The sequence below is a fragment of the Coenobita brevimanus genome, chromosome 63 (assembly GCF_032717465.1).
Source record: "Coenobita brevimanus isolate Jiangsu-jjx chromosome 63, ASM3271746v2, whole genome shotgun sequence".
NCBI lineage: Eukaryota > Metazoa > Arthropoda > Malacostraca > Decapoda > Coenobitidae > Coenobita > Coenobita brevimanus.
In genome coordinates, this window is record NC_137016.1 from 4,889,116 (window position 1) to 4,915,964 (window position 26,849).

Sequence of the window (26,849 nt, forward strand, 5' to 3'; positions counted from 1 at the left end):
AAGAATATCTCATTTGGTGACTTTAAGCATATTTCATTCATATTTCACCTCAACCCACTGCAAAATTTATACCTATTTATTTTTAGCATATTTCTCTCAAGCAAATTTCACCTTTATATACTATGAACTTACTCTGAGCTTCTTCTTACGCTCAGGGGTCATAAAACCCTTCTTCTGCTTCTTCTGACTCTGCTCCTCCAGGCGCTTGCGCACCTCGGCCTTCCTCTTCTCGATCTCCACCTGCTTCCTCTTGGCTTCCTACGGGTGGTCTGGTGGTGTTAGTGCCCTCAAGTGGCGAGATTCTTTGCCATTTTATATTATTCCATTGCCTATATGAATTTTACTGTAAAATCTGAATAATTACACTTTTTAAGATTTAACTGAGATGTGCAAAAAACTGATATATTTGTTATGGAAAGAAGAGTATGCTTAAAAAGACATATCAGTAGACTACCTAAGTTTATGTTTATATTGATAAAGTGGCCTGAAAGTAAACCTTAAGTCATAAATTAAAAAAAAAAAATGACTTTAAAGCGTGTTCGGTCATAAGCGATCTATTATACAGATGTTACTGCGATTTATTGTCTTTAATTGCGATGCCAACAGTATTTATTTAAAGTACAGAGTAATCTGAGTGATTATTGGTATATTTGAGTGATGATTTAATACACGTTTCTGAAAGGTTGAGGGGATAAGATATACACTTCGTAAGAGTGAATCAAAAAAAGAATTAGTAAGGGTGGTTGGTAATATAAACTTAAGCATAAGGAGAAGATTATAAGGGTTAAGAAATAAAAGTCGGCTGGATAAACAAAAAGAACTTAAATAAATGGAAAGGTAAAGAACAAACTCGGTGCTGGGACTGTCAGTTTTGGCCGTGCAAAAATAATAATACCAAGGCTACAGTCTGTTTAGGTTGCTTCACGAGATGTATTTCGCATTTTTAGGCACAATTGGTGTATTAATTAAAATAAGGTGAGACCACACTAGTCTAAGCGTGTGAGAGTGAGTGTATCAGACTCAGGTCGCCACCCACTTTGTGACACCTCACGGCAGAATACATCTTAGAAATACTAATAACATTGTTTCTGTGTTAGTAGAGGTGGCATATTTAACCAGTTTTGGGAGCAGTAGCTATTACAAATTCATTTATAACAAAGTACAGACAACTGGAAAGAAGTTAAACTTTTGTCTTCTTAGTAAAGCAGTACGATATTACAATTACTTTCTTGTAAATACTGTACCTTCTGCAGAGATACATTACCAGAATTTTTCTTAGTGGCGTTTGCCAATGACAGATAATTTCATAACGCTATGTCTGTGAACAATGATTATATCGTGAGCGAGGCGGCGGGCTGTAGGTAGCGGCCTGGCCTCCATTTGCCGGGCTAGCTGGCAGGGCTAGTGAGAGGCGGCTTGGCACTCTGCACAGCCCCGCCCGCTGACGGAGGGCCGAGGGGCTCCACACCACCCCTTGGGCACGACCTTATACAGGTTTGGTGATCAACCCCACTCTGTCAGCACCTCACGACCCCACCAGCAGGTCGTCTCCTGCCCAGTGCTCTAAATGATCTTCTTCAGGTTTTAATGCAGTCAGTTTTCAGTCTTGACAATAAACAAATGAGTTTGGTTAACTTAAACCTGTTCTGTATATCAGTGTTTTTTTGTGTTAAATTAAAGTTATATATCTATAACTTTCATCAGTGACTCTTTAGTATGAACAATTTCAAAATGTGAGCTCCTGATGTTGGAATTAATCTTGGTTATTAAAGAAAACTTAAAGGAAATAAAAAGTCATAAAGTAAAAGAATGAGGTATAAAAGGGTAGAGAAATAATGAAAGTGACAGACATGGAAGATATTTATCATGGTTTTATCATTTTGTTTAGTGCTGGAGCTCCTAAGGTGTTACAGAGCCCTGTGCCCTATATTAGAGCTGCCCACACCACCGTCAGAACGGAGGTGTGGTACAGGACCAAGAGATGAAAAATATCTTGTCAGGACCTCTCTTTCTCTGTTGGCAATTTTTATGAAGGAAGAGCAGATTGAAGGACTGGGCACATTATGTAACTTTTTCTCCTTCCTGCATGAAAATATACTTTGTAAGCATGAGAAAGAGGTGATCACTGTCGATTATTTTGGCATCTCAGGGAAGGTTGTTATGAGAGCGGCGGGGCGGCTTGGGCTGGTGTGAGAACCATAAATGAGCCTGTGGGTAGCCCGGGAGGGTCGTGTGTAGAGGTAAGGGGAAGCGAGGGGAGCCTGCTGTGAGGCTGAGAGGAGCTGGTGAGGGGTGGGGAGGGGGTGGTGAGGAAGGGGTGTGTGGTGTCGCCCCGTGGCCGTCCCTCGCACACAGGGCCGCCTTGACAGGAGGCGCGCGGCCTCACCAACACCACAATTGTGACCTGCCGCCGCCCTGCACCCCGCCCAAAGGGTTGTGTTATGCCGCTATAGGTGCACGAGCCGGCATAATGGCAATCCTGACATCAGCTGGTCTGTAGCATTATACTCGCTTCCTGATCAGGGATGGAGATAATACCACTGCAGGGTGACCAGCTGATGGATGTTGTTATACTACTGGCCTGGCCCGGCTGAGGTTGTGCCGTTACCACCGAGGCACAGGACTTAGATAACAACATGGGCGGTGATGTCAGCCGCTGGGCGGGGTAGGCGGGAACGGGGTAAGGGCACGATAGGGGAGGGTGGGCGTGTTGGTGTGTGGGCGGCCGCCGCGCCCAATAGTAAGGCGGACTGGCTGTTTTACCAAACTCGGGGCTGCTGGCAGGACGACCTGACCTCACGTCAGTCACATGACCTCATTGTGACGTCACGTGACCTCAACGTGGAGGCTGAGAGGCTCGTCCTCTGATACTCCTGGCTGAGATCTGCTGCACTTTGTAATGTTTAACACTCATTAAGAAAAAAGCTTTATCAGTTTTAGGAGTTGTTCATAAAAGGCTGAATATTACTTTAAGTAAAATATTTTTTTCGTTGTAATACTATTACTGAATGATATTTGTCAGTTTTACTTTAGATATATAAACTTTATAAAACAAAACTGCCATCCTTTAACTCATGTATTACTTCAAAAGTCCAAACTTCAACAGTCAAACTCGTCCACCGCAACATTACGTTACTGTACATTACATGAAGTGAGTGAGAGTGGGTGGACGTCGTGATATATGCCATTATAACCCCCGTGCTGTTAGTAAGAGACACTCAGAACATACTTCCAAAGCTCGTTGTCTAGCAAGTACCTCGGCCGCCTTTGCCTTCTGTAGGGGAGAGAGATGGAGGGGGTGGGCGTGAGAGGGCTGGTGGGGCGAGGGCGGTCTCTTGCAGCACCCCCGCCCACACCCACGCCCACATACACCCTTTCATACACACACACGCTCTTACACACCCACACATACCAAGGGAAGGATCAAACTGGTACTGTGGAGGATATATTCACACATTCACCCACGTTTACCTATTCGTCACACTGAATAGATAATCGTCATGGGTGTCAATGGTATTCGTCCACGGCTAGCAACTCACTCTGTCTGAGGTTAGAGCCATGGGAATAGTCACGTGTATATGCCGTAATGTGATATACACCTAAGTTAACAGTATATACAGTCCAAAGAAGTGTAAAATGAGTGGGAGGGAAACACGGAAAAAAAAAAAATAATAAGCTCTTTATTTCTCTAACGTTTCAAATAAGAAAAAGTCCATCTTCAGCAAGACTGTTCTTCATAGTCTTGTGTAGTCTGAAACATTAAAGAAATAAAGAACTTATGCTCTTTCTCGTGGTACCCTCCTACTCTGTACCCACACGTCATGTCAGTCATTAAGAAAATGTTTATAATGACTGTAGAATCTCACTGGCACGTCTCACTGCACCTTCATTCACACACTCACCCACGTACTCAAAGAAAGAGTGACAGAGACAGAGAAGAAGAAGAAGTATCATCGTCTTTTCTTTCTAGAGCTGGTTGTCGTCAAAACAAAAAAAGACTGTCTGTTGACCGAGTCCTCTGGGTCTCATCCCAGATTTCGTCGGTGAAGAAAATAATAAATCCTTCGGGAGTCTGAGTTGAGTTTACCGAAGAAGTTGTGGTGAAACTTAAAAAAGGAAGGTAAACATTATCCCACATGCCTTTGGGTTCAACATTCGAAACTTAAAAGGGGTATAACTGTGATGGATCATTCCCATTGGAAGTTTATCGGAGTGGGTGGAAGCGCAGTATTTGTTTACAGTGCAAAAAGGGTAACAGTTATTTGAAACTGGAAATGTGTGTGGGTGGGTAAGAAATTTGGGTATTACTGATGCTGTTGTGGGAGCTTAAAGGTTGGGACCATGCAAGTATCTGTGGTGGTAAAAAGACATAAATTCCACCATCTGTGCACAGCTCAGCACAACGAGTGCAGGAGCAGTAGAACTGGGAAGACGTGCACGCTGGATAATTGTAACCGACATAGCAATGTTTTATTTATGCTGGATTCTTTTCTCTTAATTAATTGATATGAATAATTCAAAACACAAATAACATATTTAACTTTGTGATAATTCCACTATCGCCTTAGGTATATTCAGCGATTGGTGTTTGTTTACACAAGACGTCAACAAGACAGCTAGGACGATGACAAAACTATCGACGAGACAATGATGGACAGGGCACGAGGCTGCCCCTGTGCTGCAAGGAACCGTACTTCAGAGAATATATATATTGCAAAAGACACAAAGCTATGCTATTATATTCAAGAGGGTAAATTTATAGACTAAACAAGACTATATTCCAAAATTGACACTGACGAAAATACTAGATCTAAGTTTTCTATATCTATTTGTCACACTGTATGATCAGACTAGAGCTACTGGCATACAGTTACCATGACTCATCTCATTTCATAACATCCTGTAATGCATAAGATCAGTTATTACAGTCAGTATTAATTCTCAGTCAACTTTACTGTAATTTAATGCTTCTGAATTCGTACTTTACATTTGAATCAGGAAAAGAAAAAATATATACTGTATATTGTAAGTTCATTAATATAATTAATACAAAATCTGATATTACTGATGTAGTAGAACAACTCTTATATTATTTTTAGCATAAAATTCCAAACTTCAGAACAGTCACAAAGTTCCTACGCATCACGAACTTCCTCTGGGACGTTTACACATTTTTAGTCACCGTGGAAATACTGAACAGCAGTGACACGTGTATTCTTGAAAAAAAAAAAAAAAAAAGTGCTAATCCACATACCGTATATTCCCAGACAACCGATACGTTAAGTCTAAATACCAGCATAATTATGTGCAAATACTTATGCATCACCAAAAGAAAGATATGCTATTTCTTGGATGGTGTAAAACAGCGGACGTTAAAGTCATATATATCCCTTAAAAAACGGATATATTCATTCCACACTTTGCTGAAAATACAAAAAATACGTCGTAGATAATTATTAAGTAAGAGGTAAGAATGTTCACACAAAGATAATTATGAGGCAAAAGTCTAATGTACTGGATCGGTTATTCTGTGTTAGAATCTAGTCCTCATTTCGTCCTAAGAGGAAGTTTCTGATGGTCGGAGAGGGTGAAGCCCAAAGAGCTAGTCAGTGTGGACAATATATATATATATATATATATATATATAGTCCACCCTGGCAAAATAGCCCTAGATGTGGTTTAGTGGGTTAGTATGAGGGACAACTCACGGCTGCTGGGTCCTCCTCCTCCTCGCTTGACTCCTCCTCGCTGCTGTGAGGGGGAACCACCACAACACTCCACGTTAGCTTCCCGCACTCCAACCAATTTTTAGGCCAAATATCTTTTGGATTTCTATCGCCCAGCATGCATTAACTTTTTTTTGTTACTGATAAACAAAGTAGCTTAAATAAAACTCAGGAAATACGGTATATGTAAATCACAGCACCGACAATGTTCATAACGTGAATCGAAGAAAATCGTCTGAGTAATGCCAGTGAACAGTGGTGAACTATACCGGAATTTTAAAAATGTAATAAAATTACAAAACTGAGTCATAGACTCAGTACTTTGTGAAAAGTAACGTTACAAGTTATTTGTCGTTCCTGTGACTTTGGGCCCGAATCCATAAGCAAACTTAAGATCAAGAGACTATCGTAAATAGTCTATGATTCGTTCTGAAAAGGACGGAAAAGGAAAGAACAGACACTTCTAGCGTCTCTTGTTCTTCCCGCAATTACAAATCTAAGTTACGAAAGCCAGTTGATCCTAAGCTTGTTAATCCTGGTCCGGATCAGCTACCTCTCTCTTCTGTGATGACTGCTTGCATTTCAAGAGAGAGGTGGTAGTTCACACGAGAGAGAAGCGGCTTCACCGAGAGGATGGGAAGGAAGGATGGGATAAGAAAGCTCCTTAGTTGATTCTTTGGAAAGAGAATTGCGAAGCTGCGACATCACTGAATCAGCTGCTGTTATGTCCTGTCTTTATTAATGATAGTATCTTTTAAAAATTTTCCCATACCATTACGTGAAGACTGAAATCAATATCATTATTCCCTTTCCGACTCTGTGAAAATTAATTGTCATGGCCTTCAGCAGCTGTTCAGGTTATCGCTGCCTAATCTATCGTAAACTTTAAAAGAACGATATATTTCCTCGTCTTCGAAGGTCGAGGAGGCGGGAAGAAGGAAGTAAATCGCTGTCAGAACCTCCCGAGTACGAGATGGTAGTGCTCAAACATTTTAATTGCCTCTTACACAGAAAATTTGAAAAGTTACTTGAAGCCCTTATTTTTTAGCTTCCTTCCTCCCCCACTCACCTACGGATCGAGAAGGCTGGTTCTCTGACGTTCATAATCAACTAATCATTCATTACGGACGATGATAACAGAATGAAGAAGCCATATTCTGGTAAAACATTTCGTGACCCATCTTCCTCAGCGATTTGTTTTGCCTATCACACCTCCACATCCTCGTCCACGTTAATGATACAAGTTTTGCCAAAATTGAAGAAGTAAACAACATGAAAAAGAATATCAAGATGAAGTAAAAGAAAAAATCGCTACGGAAGAAGTACTACAATATTTTCGATGTCAGAGGATGTGGCTCAAAGTGTATTTTTGGTTTAATTTCTCTCTCTCGCTGTAACAAGTATTGGTTCGAGAGTATGCTTGTACAGGGAACCAGCGGCAATGAATGACCACAGTTGGCGTGTGTGCTGCAACCACGTCAGAGTGAGGCTGTCGTGCCAGTACTCATGGCTGTGTGGCGTCAAGCAGGCCGGGTCAGGGCAGCAAAATAAATATATCTTACTAAGCGAAAGATGTTCTATGAAGGTCAGTTGTTAAATTATTCTATTAATACTAGCTATATAAGTGCAACTAATTAAATCATGGCTGTACTAGAATTAAAGTGACTAATGGTAATGATGGTTTGAGTATAATGGCGTCATTGTGTACAGTGTAGCGTAGATGTGCGAGGTGTGGTATGGTGGTGGCAAAAGTGTGATGTTATTACAAAACGTATTTACAGTGACATGGATGTAATTGAATAATAAGAAATAAAACTTATAATCTAAAATAAAATACATAACAAGCGGGAAGGATGCCATCTTCTGTAATAAAAGAAAATAATAATAAAAGAGGAAAGCACTTTGAGTCAGTAGAGCTCTGATAAATCTTCTCCAAGTCCTTACTTCTGGCTAGATAGGCAGCGCAATGTGAGATTAGTGTGTACATTATAACGTCCAACTGTTGATTCTTCATCATTCCACCCGAAATATATCATAAAAAGTTTGCCAGATCCCATATAGCAAAAGTTAGCAGAAGGATATTATGGCTGGGATGGCTGGGACTGGTGGAAGAAAGCAGCCATGTGATGAGGGCAACACTCGTGGGTGGCCCATGTGGATGGGAGTGGTGACGTCAGGTCTTGGCTGTCATGTCCACCGTTCTGACTCACTAACTCACGCCCACACACCTACTTACTCCCGCGACGGTACTTTGGCACTGCTTCTAAGCCAGAGTGGTAACACAGAGGCACGCTAAACCAGAGATTATAAAGAAAACACACATTATTATCAGAGTCTGTGAAATTCGTGTTCATTATAACACTGATTATTTTGAGCCGTCCTCTTTATGGGCAATGACGCTGTGTGGAGATAGGTGTGCAAGACGTGAACAGTGACTGGCAGGTAGATGCACCAGGCTCTCACCCACACATTACCACTCAGCATCTCGCTTGCACTCTCCCTTTGGTCCTCCAGTTACCACACTGTATTAAGCTTTACATTTATTGTATTCCTTTTTTTTTTTTTTTTTTTTTTCCCTCGGGAAGGTTGATGCAGTTGGTTTAGGGATTGCTGGCGTGCAGGTTGCGTACTGTACCTACCGTGCTTTGCTCCGTCTACACAGTCGTCATTTGTACAGCTGACACATAAACCATAGTAGTTCATACGAATACGTGTTAGAATTGTGAGTACGAAGGTTATCAAGATTGGTTAAAGATCTGCACCACAGCAAATGTACCTCGTCCGCCATTGTGTCCTCTTCTGAGCTGTTTTTTTCGGTTGAGAGAAGGGAAGAGAATGAGAGCATTAGTAAGCATATCGCAACATCCCCTCCACAGACGCCAACAAGTCGATTTTCCCCTCTGACACTGACATGAGAAACAGAGACCAATCATACGGGTATCTCTTTCTCGTTTACAAAATCCTCATAGTTGCCACCTCAAGGACATCCTGAAACTCGTGACCTCTTCTGTCGAGTCCATGTAATACAGCTCTTTGCCTGTGTTATCAGAGTTGGCTGTAATACAACGGTCATAATATATAATAAAAAATTGTAGTGTGGAAAGAATAATTCTGATTCGTTGATGTTTTAATATATTTTAAAGCGTGAGAAGTTTGTATGTGTTAGCCTTCAGATTTTTCAGACAGTACATTGTCTTTTTTTTTTTTTTTTTTTTTTTAATAATGATCATGTGGATATTTGGAAAAAAAAATCATTTACTAAATATATGAACCATCTGACAGGGAGATTTTTTCATTATAATATGCAGCAGTTGTGGACCTTACGGAATGCGTACCATGGTGTTTGATTTTCCATTACCTACATTAGGCCAGGCTTATATGACCTGCATTATCCACTGATGAGTAGATCTAAAACATGTTGTGTAGTATAGTTCACTGATGGATGTACATGCCTGCGTGTCAGGGGCGGCCTAGGTGGTGTAGGGTGAGCCTCCAGCCCCCGCCTAGCATAGTGGGGCGGGGGAGGGGAGGGGGCTTACCTGTACTCTTCCTCGTCAGACGACATGGTGGTGGTGGTGATTGAGGGGGTTTAGGAACTGGAAATGAAAGATGGCACATAGTTAGTCAAACCACGAGAGGCAAACACGCGGAAAGGTAAAAGAAGAAAATGAAATAAATAAACCTGAGACGAGCGAAATCACTGCAGGTTGTGAAGAACTGGTGTTATTAATCATGAACATCGTAGAGCGAAAAGAATAATTATTTAAAAAGTAGTAAATCATGTTATCAAACATAAAATTTGACACATTGCTTTCATCATTTTAGCAAGTCAATAGTGGAGTAGGAAATGCAGTGCAGGTAACACTCCAAATCATATAAAATGCAATTCACTCATGTTAAAGAAGCTGATCATCGATCATCGTTTTAGGTCACTGAACCTTAAGTTCTCATTTTTGGTCCAGTGTATTGTTATTTATTTCTTACTTATAAGACTGAGTGTTCATGCGCTGAAGGGAAACACTGCAGTTTTATAAGTATTCATTAAATAACAGACCTTGGGAATGGAGATGAGTTCCCATTTTTGTTTTTAATATAACGTCAGTTTCAATTTTAACTTGTCAGTGTGATATTATTTTTATAGATATTTATTGATTACATAATTACCGGAACGTGTGGGTATCAGCATGTGAATTACTATATTATTGGTTGATATTTGCTGGGAAGTGAGAATAACAGAAAAGTAAAATAATGCACAATGACACCGAGCATGAGGTGGTGAGTGAGCCAGGTGGGGCGTAGCTTGGCCCTCCCACTCATCCAAGGAAGCTGCTCTCCTCCATACGATTTACACAGTATTAACCTTTAAGGGTCAGAATAAAGCCATTCACATAATACGTATACTGTACTGTATAAGCAAATTCAAACAGCCTCCTTGCTTATCAAGATAGACACATAAAGTGACAGAGGTGGTGCACTCCACAACACTCTGTGTGAGTCTGCACTGAAATCATATCCAGTTACAGACATGGAGAGCTTTTACTGTCACCAGATAAATCATCATAAGCAAACGCCTGGAATGCTCAAAATTAAATCGTGGTATCTATTTATTTTTGAGCCATTCCTTGATTGAGAAAACGTCACACAGCTGGCAGGTCATCGTGATCAAAGCAGTGTTGTGAAGAATGAACTTTTTTGTTGGAATGAGTAAATCAGCCTGGATATACCTCAAGCTAATTATAATGAGGCGTATGTCGTGTCAAAATGGATACATCGTGATCAGAACAAACCATAGCCCGTTGTTGTGAAAAGCAATGTTGCTAGAATGAATAAATTGAAAGACGTTTTATCATGATTATATTAATTGGAAATTATAAAATTTTAAAGGTGTTTGTAGTACATAAACTGACACCAGAATATCAGATATATAAACAGGTACTACGAGTACTGTGTGAAAATGCATAGATCTCATGCTAAGTTGCTTTGATAATCAATAGATATTTGCCAGCTGTGTTGACGTGTGGGGTGTAGCGGGAAGGGTGCACTCCAGGCTAGGGCGCCGTCACCACACCAGCTACTTACAAGTCATGTGGAGGCCAGGGGTGGCCAGCCAGGTGCTGCTAACTCACAGGGCAAAGATAAAAGTGTCACGTGTACCTTTTGTTATGCCACGCGGCCCTAGTATCAACCTAGGGGTATAAAAGCCGTTTTCTCGTTGGCATGGAAAACTTCATGACACAATCCCCTTATCGATTTATTTTGTTTATTGCACCTTAATATCCTCGTGTATGTTATCTGTATCATTTTGCAACGGACTTAATATCCACAGTAATAAACCAGAGGATATAAAAGGTGTCGGATGCAAAATAAATCGCCAAGGGAAACGTGCCACGAAACCTCCTGTGCTGTGCAGAATACGACCAAATTCCAGGTCAGTACAGGTGAACTTTGTAGGGGATGGTGATACAGGGTGCCCTTAACATGGGTATGTCTCTGCTACTGTCCAACGACTAACGTCAGAAGTGGCTACTATGGGATTTCACATGTTCTGCTGTAAAATGCAGTGTGATGCTACTTGAAATGCTTTAAACAAAATCGACAGTGTGCGTTTCATAAACTACATTGTAAAAAATCATACTAACTTCATCTAATCTTTCAAAATGTGAAATACACTGGCTACTAAAAACAGAAAATTGTAGTTGTTACTGAGTGAAAGTGGAGGTCTAGCTTATATAGTTATTCTTAAAAATAACTGACACGAAAACTACTTCAGTAACTAATCTGATAAAAATGTATGGAAAGTTTTAAGTAACTGAATTCTAAACTACTTCATTCATCATACTTAATAACAGTAGCTAAGATCAAACATTGCAAAAACTCCCAGATACATAGAGCAACTACACTATATCACACAGCTGGAAGGAAAGAGAATTAGACCGCACGTCGGCAGGCCTTCGACGATTTGAGTTACAAAAGACACTCCGGGTTTCAGCATCTGCCCGGGGAAATTATGTATATTGTGAATACCGGCGTAGGCATCTCAGTAACTTTCCAACACTTATATTATTATCATCCTCGACGCTCGTATGTTTGCAAGAATGTGTGTCAGTTCCGGGGTGATAATATTGTTGGATGGGGAGGGAGGGTGGGCGTGCGCGGGTGAAGGAAGTGCTGGCATCGGGGCCAGGTACGGCGCGCCAGGCCACCACGTCACTCCGACATCACCATAAAAGGAGCAGCGACATCCGACACCAAGCCAAGCGCGCAATTGGCCCAATACTGTATATCGCAGATTTTGTTGACCCACAGTCATCGCAGCTGGTGGGGTAACTGAGACTTCACGATTTGGGATTTTGATGTACATCAGGCAGGACTGTTGGAAGGCGATCAGAGATGTGAAGTGGAATTCGTGGGGTCTGCATTATTTTTTTTCCGTCGTCTGGTTTTCGTTATTGTATTTCCATTGTGATATTCATAAAGCATAATGTACGCAGTATAGTGCTACTAATATATATATATATATATATATATATATATATATATATATATATATATATATATATATATATATATATATTCAGTTTTAACATTAGTCACTGGAAATTTTTCTAACCCTTCCAAGCAAAGAATTCTTAGCTGAACATACTCGTGTTTCATTTGCCAGAATGAAAAAAAAAAATGTCGTCATCTTGAAGGGATTAATGGTATGTGGCTGGTACGTAGGCTTGAAATCAGCTCAAAATAAAAGAAACCATTATAGTTACTATCATCACGACCACCACCAACATGACCGGCCGGTATTAGTGCCATAGCATCCACAATACTTAATTATACTCGTTTATAATCCCTAGTGAAATTAACACTTGAAAGTAATTACCTGACATCACACCTACGTCATCATGGTTACGACCAGAATCAAGACTATACTTAAAACTCATCCTTCGCTCTTAGGGCTTCTCCTAGCTGAACAAAACCATCTGATGTTTTTCCTAAGAAGCTTCAGTGTGACTTAAAACGATAACACTAATCGTTTCTTATTTGCTTTGACATTTATGACTTTTTTCTTAGGGAGCAAAATCCACTGACATTTAAGTGAATAGACTGCCATATCCGCGAAAGTGTTAAATTCAGAGGTTATTAAGACAAGGAAATCATCATCACCATCATCATCATCTTTCTGATATGTTTTTTTTTCCAAGTAAAGGTGGGTTGAAGTAAGGAAATGCAAAGATAGAAAATGCGAATAGGAGAGAGAGAGAGAGAGAGAGAGAGAGAGAGAGAGAGAGAGAGGGCGGACTTACCTACAGAGAGAAACGAGAAAGGTCAATATGAAACAGGCGAAACAGAGATAGAGAAGATGTAAGGAAAAGCGAAAAGAAGATTTATAAAGGAGAGGGAGGGAAGACAAAGAGGGGAGAGGTGAAGAAAAAAGATGTGTGTGAAGAAATGAAAGTGACATCATGTTACAAAAAAGGTAGAAAGGAAGATGAGTTTGAGAGGAAAGGAAGAGGAGAAAAAATGCGAAAACTAGGGTAAAGGAACTTGGAGAGAATTAAAGAGAATTAGAGAGAGGAATAGAATGCAAAAGGGAAGAGAGAGAGAGAGGAGAAGAAAGCTAAAGAGGTAAAGAAAGAGAAAAAGGGAGGTAAAGAAAGTGAGAAAGGGAAGTAAAGAAAGCAAGAGTTAAAGATAGGTAGTGAGTGAGTGAATGAGAACATGTGTGCTAAATGGGCAGGGCAGGGCAGGTACTGGAGCGTGGTGGTGTGGCCTCGTTTATATTGGTGCAGGGCCGACGATGAGAGAGAGAGAGAGAGAGAGAGAGAGGTGGGGAGGAGGACGGAGTGACGATAGACGATAAGAATGTTGTGAAAGGGGGAGCGATATGATGAGAGAGAGAGAGAGAAGAGGAGAGTGAGGTAAACAGAGGGGAAAGGGGAAGTTGCCGTAACCTATCTCACCCCTATATTTAACTCTCTCTCTCTCTCTCTCTCTCTCTCTCTCTCTCTCATTCCCACACTACATCAACACCCACACTTAAACCTACACACACACACACACACACACACACACACACACACACACACACACACACACACACACACACACACACACACACACACACACACACACACACACACACACACACACACACACACACCCAAACACGTACACCTACATCCACATCTACACCCACATCCTCTCCTACGCCCACACCCACATTTACACCCCACACCCACAGTCACACCCACATTAACGCCCACACCCGCACTTGCACCAGCGCCTACACCTACACCCTCAACTACACCCACACTAGCACCCACACTCACACCCACACTCACACCATAACCAGCACCATTACCCACACCATCAGCCACTCCTGCATTCCCACACCCACACCCACATATTTTCAAGTCTTCGTTTTATGAATTTTGAGTCATCTGTCATATGCAGTATTATGTAGTGTATGCACCAATATATATCTACGTATGCATATTTACATTGCACATACATGACGAATATAAAACTTACAATCTCAGTTATGCGTAAGTTTAAAGCTACTGACCTGGGAGAATATGTATATTATGTATAAGTAGGGATGAATTTATACATTTATGCGGTCCAGTAATGAAGAAAATGTATAACTCTCTATCTATCTATCTATTGCCAGACGCCTTAATCCCGTAAGGGGTGGCCACAAACAAATCCCTCCATGTCGCCCTGTCCCCCGCCATTTCATTTCCCTGCTCCCAGCTTACACCCCCGTCTCTCATATACCTCGCCACTCCATTCCTCCATCTCATCCTTGGCCTCCCCCTCCCTCTCCCCCCTCCACCTCATTCACATACACTCTCAGTCTCTCGCTCTTCATCCTCTCCACATGGCCAAAATGTATAACCTATGTATAAATTTGCACACTAAACGACCTATATATAACTATGCAGCAGATTTTTAGAGAATATATAATTTTAGATATTGATACATTTTATACCTCAAGAAACTATATAAAATACGAATGACTTTAGACATATCTATATTCATGGCACCTAAGAAGTTTGGCATAATTATGGTGTCTGCTTTGGCAATGTGACAGTCTTGCTCCTCGCTCGCCAACTCTCTCGGGGTGCGGAGTTGGCTAGGCGTGGTGGAGCGTGATTCACCACTCGCTCTCGTATTCCGAAATTGCACACACCAAAATGGGCATGAATTCACAGCCAGATTTACCATAACCTGCCCCGAAATTACCCATACTAACACGGGCCTGCAGTCACAACCAAGTTTACGATATTTAACTCTGAAAATACACACGCTAACATGAGGCTGAATTCTCAAACTTGTAATCATTTCCCTCTCATGTGTCAAACTTTTTTTTTTTTTTGGAGGGGGGGGATTCGAATTTGTTTTTTGTAAGAGCCTGAATACGATAACTCTTAATCAGCTTCTTATTCTGCCTGCAAAAACAAGTCTTAAATACACGATATTCTTCTCTCGTAATCCAGATCTTTGAAGGAAGGACAGAGAGGGGACAGTGCTGCGTCTTATCATGTCTCTTGTTCTTCCTGTAAAAAATGTATCAGAGTTACGGTAAGTTTGTGAATTCGGGTCCAGAATCAACAGATAAACTAAATATAATATCAACCTTCGTAACTCGTTTTTTCTTTCCTTTTTTCTCGAGGGAAGAACAAGGTACATGTTAAGTTTCTGCACTTCCCTTACCTTGTCATTACTGCGAAGCAAGAATATGGCCAAGCATCTATAGCGAGTCAGATCATATAAAATATGTCGAAGATGTCTATATAATTTTACAGATTAAAGAAAAAATGACATTAAAATCCGAATTTAGTATGACATTAACATAGGCCACAATGTCACATTCTCAGACACTTTTTTTTTTTTTTTTAAGTATTGTCATAATGCATTTTTGGTTAATATTAACATGACCAGTAAATCATATGGATTCGAAGATCGTAACCCAAGAATATTGAAAAAAAAAAAAATATATATATATATATATATATGTGTGTGTGTGTGTGTGTGTGTGTGTGTGTGTGTGTGTGTGTGTATTTTATTTATGAATCAGTAGTTGGGTACTGTACCAAATTTATATCATTTATTATATCGTGGTTATATTCTGGAATTCTTTGCGAAATTCCCCCCCCTCCCACTTCTTCAACTCCATTTTCTATATTTTGTTTTTGTTTTGTGTCGATCACTGTACATTATTTACTGCCTTAATACTACGGTCCTTCACGCCTTAATACTACGGTCCTTCACCTGACAATTTTTCGCTAGTGTTAATTTCTTGTCACAGCTCAATCGGTAGAGAGGTGGCCTGCAGTCCTTACGGACCCAGGTTCGAATCCCGGCTGGGGCAGGGAACAGTTTAAGGATTTGAATTTAATAAAAACAGACTTTACTGATCTACCAGAAGACCCGCCGACATGTCGTAAAAATACCCTCGCTAATACCAATACACCAGTCCTGTATGAGACAGCCCTAGCATGTATTCAATATGGACGGTGGGTGTTAGCGCCGAAGTGGTGACATGTAGAGGTGTATGGTATGTAGGAGGACTGCTGGGCCTTGATTGCAGGCTGTGAAGCCTATGCCCAGAGTCGGACACATTAAAAAAAAAAAAAAAAAAAAAAAAAAAAAAATCAAAACGGACAGGCGGCAATTTTGGCCAAGTTCTCTCTTTCATGGCCGTGTCTTTATTAGTTTATTTTGGCAGACACCAGACGATTTTACTCAACTTGGCATGAGTCACAGGATGATTTTAAAGTGAGTCATGGGAGCCCGAGAATGTGAAAGTGGACAGAGTATCGCTGGGTACTGTTCTTGGCATGGTAGACCGGGTGGCTGTGACAGAAATACCATTAGGCAACACTACCCTCACATCCCATCCTGCCCTTCTACACGCCACTCCTCCCTTCTATGTACGCTCTCTCTCTCTTCGCTTTATTAACCAGTGTCTCGACATCACCCATAAACTTTCGTATGATTTTTTCCCCTGAACATTTGTGTTTCTCTCGTGGATATTTAGTTAGTGGTCGAATATAAATAAAAATATATATTAACACTTATATCGCTCAGCTGAATAATGAAGCGTTTTATAATACTGCATTACGTGTTTCTTTGTACAATGTGCAGGTATTTGAAAATCTACTTGGACTGTGGTAATAACGAGAGATGTAGTTGTGTTCTTCATGCCTCTTCCTTGACCTGGCGGATTTTGTTTATTGTTCACGTAAAGCGTTAACAAGTGAGTAATCCGTTGGTTTTTAGTCCAAGATAATCTTACTTAATCCATCAGCCTGTGGATGCTCCCCCTCCCCTCCCTCCCTCCCTCCCTTTAGAAATGCCCCACAGAATTCGGTCATCCTAGAAAAAACGCCATGGTAGTGAAGCGGGCAGACACATCTTTTTTTTTTTTTTTTTTTCGTAAAGTGATTATATTTCAGTTAAGGAACTTCGTTAATTCGTTAATCGCCCTGTATTACACACCTGACTAACCTTTGCCCCAACCCTCACTTCACTCCCCATCGTACCTCACTTACTCACACATTCGTCACATTCTTCCCCATTCCTCCTTTCCTTCACATTCCCCCACTTTTTTCCTCCTGGTCTTCCTCGTGGTCTTCTTTTACCTCACTGATTTCGTTTTTGTTTTTATGTTTTTTTTTACCCTCCCTTAGTAAAGATCGTCACTTCGTCCATATTTTCCTACAGTTTCTTTTTTTTTTCCCTCATAATTCCAGTTATGTCTAGTTTTCATCCTTAAAAATGCGTTCCGCTTCGTACCACATGGCACTCCTTCCCTCCCTTGCATTCCCTACATTCTTCAAGTTACGACCAGTTCAGTGTTTTTCCTCTGTTTTTATTATTATTATTATTATTATTATTTTTTTTTGAACGCCGCGTGCTTACCTCATGGTTCTTAAAGTTTTTCATTTTGTTGTTTTTTTAAACGATGTTTCCTTCGTACGTACAGCTGTCATTCTCAAAGTTGTGTTCCCTTACCCTAGTGACATATTTAGGCATTACATTCAGGCTAAAACAAAACATCTTCGCCCACTGGGGAATATCCTAGTTGTCAAAATATTAAAAGCAGTTTCTAGTAGCCATTACGCTATTATAAGATTCTTTACTCAGGCAAACACAAGATGATACTGCTTAGCCAGGAGGAACCCAAGCTGTCAAAGTATTTCTAAGATTCGTTTCTCGTATTCTCATGGACTTAGGAGGCCCATTAGCTTGATTTTCTTTTTTCTCCATATGGCACGTTCATCATCTCTTCTTTGTTATTGATGCAGACCCTTTTGATGTTAGTCCCTTCAATCCAACGACATGGTGTTTATTCACGCAACCTACAGACGACTTTATCCAGCATTGAGACGGCTGGACGGGTACATGAAGGCTAGGCTACATCTAACCTCTCCAGTTCGTTAATCTCTCCAAATCTTTTTAAAATTCTCTGGAAATAGCAAGAATGTAATGGAAAATACGTCATCGGACTGAAGGAATTAAGAAGGTGTCGATAACATACGAGAGAGAGTGAAGTCTTTCAGTATTATGTTCCGTCTGTTTTACTGTTGTTAATGCCAGACGATTTATTAAGCCTATGTGAGGGTTTTTTTTAATTGGAGGGGTTGAGCATGGCCTCCGTTGACCTCTTCATTAACAGAGGTCCTTTTTAAGCTGAGAAAAATCGTCTTCAGGCAGCCAGCACTAATTGCGCCATCGCGGTGGAAGGAGTTAAGGTGCGAGAAGCAATATGAACAGCTACAAGGAAGAAGCGTTTGAAAATAACCCCTTCAACTCGATGGCGTCTTCCTATTGCCCATTCTTCCAGCTATCAGACGATTTTATTCATCTGGAAGAGCCCTCTAGTAGTAAAAGGTTTATAAAAGCTGTATCCAACCCGTCCAAATCGAAAAATTTATCTTTAGCTATATTGGAGACGGCACGAATAAAATTAAAATTGTACGCCTCGTTTCCTTTCCCTATCAGTTTGGCTTTCTTTCCATCTAATATATCACCTTTCCTCCCAATTTTGCCCTCTTACCTCCCAATTTGGCCAGCTTTCCTCCAAATCAGGCTCTCTTTCCTCCCAATCACTCCTCACCTTCCTCCCAATTTGGTTCTTTTTCCTCCTGTTGCCCTCCTTTCCCCTCCCAATTTGGCCTTTATTTTTTCTCTCTCAATCTCTCTCTTTTTCTTTTGATTTGGTCCTCTTTCCTCCCAGTCTCGCCTCTCCTTTGAATCCCTTCTCCTTTTCCTTTCACTCTCTCCCCTTCTCCAAATTTGGTCCTCTCCTATCAGCCTCTCTCCTCCCTCCTCCCAGTCTCCGGTTTCTTCCCAGTCTCTCCTCTCTCCATTTTTAATATTTCCCTTCCTCCCTTCCTCCCAGTCTCGCCCTTCTTTCCTCCCAGTCTCACTTCTTCCTTCAATCTTGCTTTTCTTTCCAGTCTCCTTTTTTTAATCCATTTTTTTCCCATTCTCCTCCCATTTCTGTCCCACCTTCTTCCCAGCTTCTCCTCCCCTTTCTATCGGTCTTGTTGTCCATTCTTCAGAATTATATTCATCGGCTTAGTTTTACTTCTTTTTCCACAAAAAGTTTTGTTTCTTCCTGTCCTCTCCCGATATTGTCTTTGTATCCTCCCTTTTCTTCCCTTTCAGACTTGTCTCTCCTACTCTTGCCTAGTCGTTAATTTGTCCTCCTGATCTCGCCTTTTTTTACCCCTCATTTCCCCCTGCATTCCTGCCTCACTCCCTCCCAGTACCACCAGTAGCCGGTTGCTCTGATCCCAAAATAAGACAGGCGAGGCGGCACGAGTTGGCAGAGGTGTTCTTTTGACCCCGGGCAGAGTGAGGGTGTTGGTGAGGGTGGTGTGATGAGAGGCCACACTCTTGGGTTATTACACACCTCCTTTCCATTCCTTGATTAGTTTAAACCCATCCTATATCCCTTACTCCTCCTCCCACCCCCCTGTAAGGACATGGTTACCACTATTTTTTTTTTTTTTTTTTTGTTCATGAATTACTTGCTAAAAATACCTGTTTGAAGCCGCCGTGCGCAAGAAGTTAGCACTCTATCGACAACGCAAATAGATGAACTGATATAAGTATATAAAACTAAATTTTATATTTTCATAGATACAGTATATGCCGAAGGTAATGTCCATGTAGAGAAATTATTCTGGACATTTGCACTTTTATGTGAATGTTATCTTCGATACATTAACCGATATACTGAGCACACATTGAAGCAAATAGATGAACTGATTTAAGTATATAAAACAAAATTTTATATTTTCATAGATATATGCCGAAGGTAATGTCCATGTAGAGAAATTATTCTGTACATTTGCACTTTTGTGTGAATGTTATCTACGATACATTAACCGATATACTGAGCACACATTGAAGCATGGTGGAAAGGGCAAACACATTTGATTTACAGCGATGGGAGGGATCCGGATAATATCGGATGCTATGCACTAAGTTCCCTGCACAGACCTTGATGTGGTACAGCACGAGTCCTAAAAAGGTTGGTGGTGGCGGGTGGCACGGTCACTGACACAGACACCGGCACTGACACAGACACTAGCGTGGCACTGCGGTCTACACGGTATCCAGGGGTGCCAGGATCTTTGCAGTCCTAAACACGCTGCCGGGCGCTTCCTTGCGTCACTCCAGCGCCGTCACGTTGTCCTCGAACTTACCTAAAACGATTGGGCGTGAGAGACGCTGTTCGCGTGTGCAGTCAATTCGCCCAAGGGACTGACTGTACCGCTACCACCCGGCCACCTCCCGCTCTCGCCTCGCCCGCACGCCCATTGGTCCGCCCGCGTCACGTGCCCCGACCCACGAACCAGATGCTGATTGGCGGAGGGGAGTCACGTGACCCGCCATCACTTTCCCAAATAGGAGGGGCCCGGCGCTCCCCTCCCTGCCGGCCTACGGTTACTGCAGTCCAACACTCTTCCGCCCCACCCCTCTCAGACCCACCCCCAACCCTCTATAATTATGTTGACATTATACCCACTCAGGCAGTACGTCAGTTGTAACTGCTCCAGGCTACATGTGAACACAAAGAAAGAAGAACAAATACAAGAAATAACAGGCACTGCGATGGGCCAGTTAGAAATCGGCCATTTATATATAAACACCGGGGAACCCACGCGGGCAAAAAGTTACCCATAACTGTCCCACGATGTAGATAATACAAAAAAGGCATCGCAACGACACAAAAGAGAAATAAACTCAGCGACGATACCAGCTTTAGAAATCGGTCACTGCTGTACATATATAAATTTTTCCACACATGAGAATTCAGTCCATACAATCCAAGAGAATTATTCGACCAAAACAAATACTCCAGGTTCAGTTTCTCTCTCTCTCTCTCTCTCTCTCTCTCTCTCTCTCTCTCTCTCTCTCTCTCCCCATGCCTCCAGTTATGACCTATGTTGGCCCCACAGGTCGTCATGCACCGGAGGCCGTATGACAGACTCGTTAAAGTAGGTCATGAATTTTACCATGCCCTTGCATACCCAGTTGCCGTGGGTGAGAGACAGACAGACAGACAGACAGACAGATTAATGACACCACTGGCCTGCCTGGTGAAGAAGAGAGCATGAGTAATTAAAAGAGTGATATAGGTAATGAAAGATGAAATAGAGAGCAGTGGCAGGTCGAGGGCAACAGAGAGAGAGAGAGAGAGAGAGAGATCCGAATAACACTGGCATGGATGAGAAGAGGACATGAGTTACAAAAGACTTTCAAGGACAAGTAGTACCTCAAAAAGCCTTACGACTCACCGAGGATGTACCATGAATGGTTACAAGGTAGGCCTACTAGTTGCTACTCTACAAGTGACAAAAAAATATAGTAACAATGAAGACTCTCCCGCCCCACCTCTCCCTGTTACAGAGAGGCCATGGTAAAGGAAGTATACCTAACCTGGAGGGAGAAGGCCGGGATAAGGAAAGGAAACATTCAATCTGCCACCAAGCAAGACTTAACAAAATTTCGTCTAATCTTGAGTCGAACTGCACTGTCAGGAACTGTTAACTCCCTGTGCTGATAACCTATTTCAGGTACCACCGCAAATCTTACATGTGAAGAAACCGCCTAATGTGTCATGGAGGTAACTCTCCAAGTCAAGCATCCATTCTTGGCTTCTCTCCGACTGCTGTGTAAACTAAGTATTTGTTGAAAGTGTCTCCAAAACCACATAGAATTTAAAAACCACAATTATCGGTCCCCGCAAATGCCAACACTCTAACGAAAAGAAGCCGAGTGCCTCCAGAATTCTCTGGTATCCTATGTGCCTGATGGATGGGATCAGTTTAATAGCCTGCGCCTGGACTCCCTCAAGCCTCGCAATATCCTCCTGTAGGGTCGGCGACCAGAAATGCACCGTATATTCCAGATGCGGTGGAACAAGGAATGAACAGGGAGAGGACTATTTCCTCCCTTCTATATATACCAAAACTACGTTTTTATAAAATCTACAAGCCTCTGTGTTTTCTTCTTTGTTTCAATGCATTGTTTAGGGAACTAAGGTCACTTACGATTAGTACATCTAAGTCCTTCTTTAAGTAAGTACTGCCGATTTCACTTCCTATCAGAGAGTATTTAGATACTGAATGTGCATGACCGATGTGCATCACCTTTCGCTTTTCCAGGTTGAACAGCATTTGCCACCGTTCGTACAACTTCCCTGTTTTAACCTAGAGTTTACATAGTTCTACCTTCTCGAATGATGAAGCACTACCTCTTAACTGTGTCGTCGTCTTCTGCAAGTTATGAAGATTGACTACAGTGATATACTTCTGTTTTATAACATTGATACAATAGGGATATGGATAGTAAAGATGAAGTAGAGAACAGAGGCAGGTGAAGGGCAACAGAGAGAGAGAGAGAGAGAGAGAGAAAACAGACAGACAGACGGATAGACAGAGGTGAGAGGGGGGAACAGAGCGTAGTGGGGAGGAAGAGTGATGAAAAAACTGCTGTCGCCACAAACAAGGTATCTGTATTCTGTATCTGTATCAGTCCGTATGAGGGTCTGCAGAACTAAGCCTTTTCTTGGAAGAACAAAAGTTACCCTTCCTTTTGCTGGCCAAGTACCAATTCGGGAAGGAGCGTGTGTGTGGAAGAGAAATGCACAGGAAAGTCGAAGTATTGTATTAGATGTGTGTGTGTGTGTGTGTGTGTGTGTGTGTGTGCGCTCCCTGTATGAACTGACAGGGTGCAAATATATGATGGCATACGAAAGGACGTACTACCAGTGGCCACTTTAGTTGTCCACCACGGCTAGATTTAATGCAACACTTGGGAGACTGAATCTGTCAGTAATGTGAGAAAATTAGGCCTTTGAAATATAATTTACTAGAAAGCATTCTGAGGGTGTATACATACGCCACCATCAATATAATTTAATTATTTAAAAAATCGGAGGCCGAATGCTAATCGTCCGCCAAAATATGTTGTTGGTTAATGGTCAAGCTACCTAAACCAGATTTGAAGAAAATTTGCAAAATTCTCGGAATTCAGCCGAGACAATTCACAAAAAACCAATACATTATATATATATATATATATATATATATATATATATATATATATATATACTGTATATGTATATATACTGTATATGTATATAATTTGGCGGCTGGTATATATATATATATATATATATATATATATATATATATATATATATATATATAATTTGGCGGCTGATTTCGGTCGTCTTTGATCATATCCTCACCAAAAGCAATAGACTTCTGCACATCCACATAGTTGCTCTATATTTCCTGAAGGTTTGGTGAAAAATTCGTGCACAACTTTTCGAGATATTTTGGCAACACACACACACACACACACACACACACACACACACACACACACACACACACACACACACACACACACACACACACACACACACACACACAAACTTTATCGCCTCGCCTTACTGAAGGCGGTTGATAATTTTTAAACCAACCTTTATTAAATGTCTCTGTACACTCTGTTAAACAGTCTCGATGTAGGCGTACCGCCGCTGACGCTAGTAAAATTTGTGATTGATTTCTGCATCTGGATCCGGACCTACCTCAAAAATCTAATCAGCTCCTTCGTGATCCAGTGCCCACCTATCCACCAGATTTCATTAAAATCCGATTGCAACTTTTTGAGATAACTTGTACACAGACAAACGGGTGAATATATAACTTCCAGCTTCGTTGGCGGAAGTAATTACGTAAGTATGATGATAGAGGCTGATCATGAGATTAAAAAACAGCATTGTTTTAGAGACCCGAGAGAAACGGTTCTATGGAAATGAAACGGGTAGAGGTTGAAACTTTTACAAAGTAAAAAAAAAAAAAAAAAATCTCAGATCATTTGCTGTTCATGTCATTTCACCATTTAACTGATTCCTGCAGTTCAGTTTTTTCTACAGACTAAATACTGATTAGTCCAATTTACTCTTCAATCATTCGGTACACCATAGGTTACACTGCCTGGCTCGTATGCTGCCATTTTTCAGTGTCTTTCCTTATGTAGAAAACTCTATGTTCTTTTCCTCCCTGTTTCATTGCCTTTACCTGTCATGCCAAGCACACAACTCTTATCACATTTCCATTCACCAGTACAAGCTAGGTAATGCTTTACTGACACGTGGATGTCCTGGTATATTTAAAAGAGTTTTGAATGTGTTGCCCTGACTCTGTATTTATTAAAATGTCTTGTAATATGCCGATAAATATGTAACCATCCCTATATTACTCTTTGTAACTAGAGGAATCTAAGAGTAGCTTCAGTCATACATAATACTTGAGGGTATCAACACCTGAAGTGTGATACTGTCCTGAGCACACCGCATACCTTGCACCCCAACTAGTGTCTTAGCCACTTTGGATTATGGGGTATACATATTCATCATTGCCGTCCTGATCCATTTTCCTGCTTTAACATAAGAGGAGATACCCAGAACACGATATGCTCTAACGCCATCTATTAATTCTCCCCTCTCTCCTCATTGACTGTTTTTTCTCCAGCCCCTTTTCCTTTCATTCTGATAGTAGTAGTAGTAGTAGTAGTAGTAATAATTATTATGATTATGATTATTATTATTATTATTATTATTATTATTATTATTATTATTGTTGTTATTATAATCTACATTATAGTGATCTGATTTCTGTATGTCTGTTTGTTACCGTAACACAGCAAAAACAGCGCAACGTAGCACAGTTTTTGTCAGAGCAAGGTACTGTTGAAATGCTCTAACTTTAAGAATAAGTCAGTTTCCAGTCCAGTTGGGCCACCGGTTCCCGAGTTACGATTCATTTCTGGCCATTTGCTTCAAATTCAGTATTTGCTTTTAGTGGAAGGGATGGATTTGTCTTTGGTCCGGCTTTAAAATTACCAGCATGACAGAAGAGAGAAGAGGGACGTGTTTGTTGTATTACCACTCTCTCGCCTCTCCTTCCTCCCTCCTTATACTCCTAAAACTGCATTATAGTATAATGTAGTATAACAGCAAACACAACTATCCTGCCTCTCTCTTCTTTCAACGCGTGTACCAGCAGGATAAAAATAAGGGAAAGTTCCTCTCCCCGTCTTGCTCAAGGCATGAGTAATTCAAATTTCTGTTACCTTTCGGCGGAGGCCGCCGAAGGCGGCTTTTAAGCGACTAATAATAATGATGATGATAATAATAATAATAATAATAATAATAATAATAATAACAATAATAATATTTTCAAAAGATACTCGATCTCTCTGAGGACGTGGTTCAGAGAAAGGCAGTCCCAGATATAAGGCTGCAGCCCCGGCCCCCGCAACTCTTGCCGCCGTGTATGACACACTGGGAAATCCTGACTAGTACTATTTCTCCTCTGATCCACACACACACACACACACACACACACACACACACACACACACACACACACACACACACACACACACACACCTATATATCTATCTATCTACAGTATATATCTATGTATCTGTCTATCTCTATCTATCTATCTGTCTTTCTGTCTAGATACATATACCGTAGATATAGTCCAGGGGAGATAGTTCTCCCGTGAAGGTGTGATTGCACAAAAGCGCTCGGGAAAGTTTCATTTTTTCTTTTCCTTGTGGATATCAGCGTATACTCGTGTGTGTGTGTGTGTGTGTGTGTGTGTGTGTGTGTGTGTGTGTGTGTGTGTGTGTGTGCGATCTACATAACGCCTATAGAACGGTTTAAAATTTTGTGGTCAGTTTTCAATCCATTTTTCTTCGTGGTGACACAGGAAAGCGTTTGCTTATGTTGGTCCAAGGGGGGGACCAACAATAAAGCTGCGTACATTATTTTTTGGGAAAAAATCCAGCGAAACCACAGTGATCAAATAGAGAAGTGCAAGAGTATTTGTTGCAAGAGTTTTACTGCCACATCTTTGACTTCCTAACCGGATTTTCCATATTTTGCCGCTGCCGGATTTTTCACTGCCGTTTTATCACAGCCGGATTTGTCGCAGATAAAGCAATTAAGTTTTGGTAGATCAGGTATTGCACATTGACTGCTCCTTCTGTCAGGGTGAAAAGCGCACATGACCATCTGTAACACCAGTCACTTCTATTTGTGATACTTCAGGTTTGCATTAAATATATTTTTCTTTGGAAAGGTTTAGAGGGTAGCCAGGTAACTCAACTGGCTGCCGTTAGCTGCTTATGGTACCGAAGGCACCAGGGGGCCGAAACTCCCCACTGCGGTGATGCCCTGCGAAGCCAGGCAGGTCCGCTAGCACAGTTATTTATTTATGGGAATTGTACAAATAAAAGATGCTTACCCGTAACAACAACCTCAGAAACGCATTTTTAAGGGTATAGGCCTACCTGGCTCTTACCAAAGCATTCCTTCTGAACTTCAACGGTGGTCTCAGCTGCCGCTAGATATTATCAAGGAACTTTGCACATGCCCAAATGCAGCCTAGCTTCAGCTGTCACTCCTCTCTCACATAATTATTTCGTACACTCCACACATTTCATTACTGCCACTCGACACACTATTCCATTACCTGACCAACACATTTATTAACCCATATCCCGTCTCCTGTCTTCTAC

General features: G+C 41.2%; 1 protein-coding gene across 6 annotated transcripts in view; it reads right to left on the reverse strand.

Moving 5' to 3' along the window:
* wupA (troponin wings up A) overlaps window positions 1-20,583 on the reverse strand; it is a 47,976-nt gene extending 27,393 nt beyond the window's left edge. Inside the window, exons 1-4 of one of the 6 annotated variants that reach the window (XM_080275982.1) lie at window positions 20,447-20,583; window positions 8,503-8,530; window positions 3,230-3,274; window positions 133-258 (exon numbers count right to left, since the gene is read on the reverse strand). In XM_080275982.1, coding sequence (XP_080132108.1) covers window positions 133-258; window positions 3,230-3,274; window positions 8,503-8,514 — 183 coding nt within the window. In that variant the 5' untranslated portion in view covers window positions 8,515-8,530; window positions 20,447-20,583. Of the gene's footprint in view, window positions 1-132; window positions 259-3,229; window positions 3,275-8,502; window positions 8,531-20,240; window positions 20,264-20,446 lie in introns of those variants that run through there. The other 5 variants (XM_080275981.1, XM_080275980.1, XM_080275983.1 and 2 more) reach the window with 5 other exon arrangements.
* Between the last annotated feature and the right edge of the window lie 6,266 nt (window positions 20,584-26,849).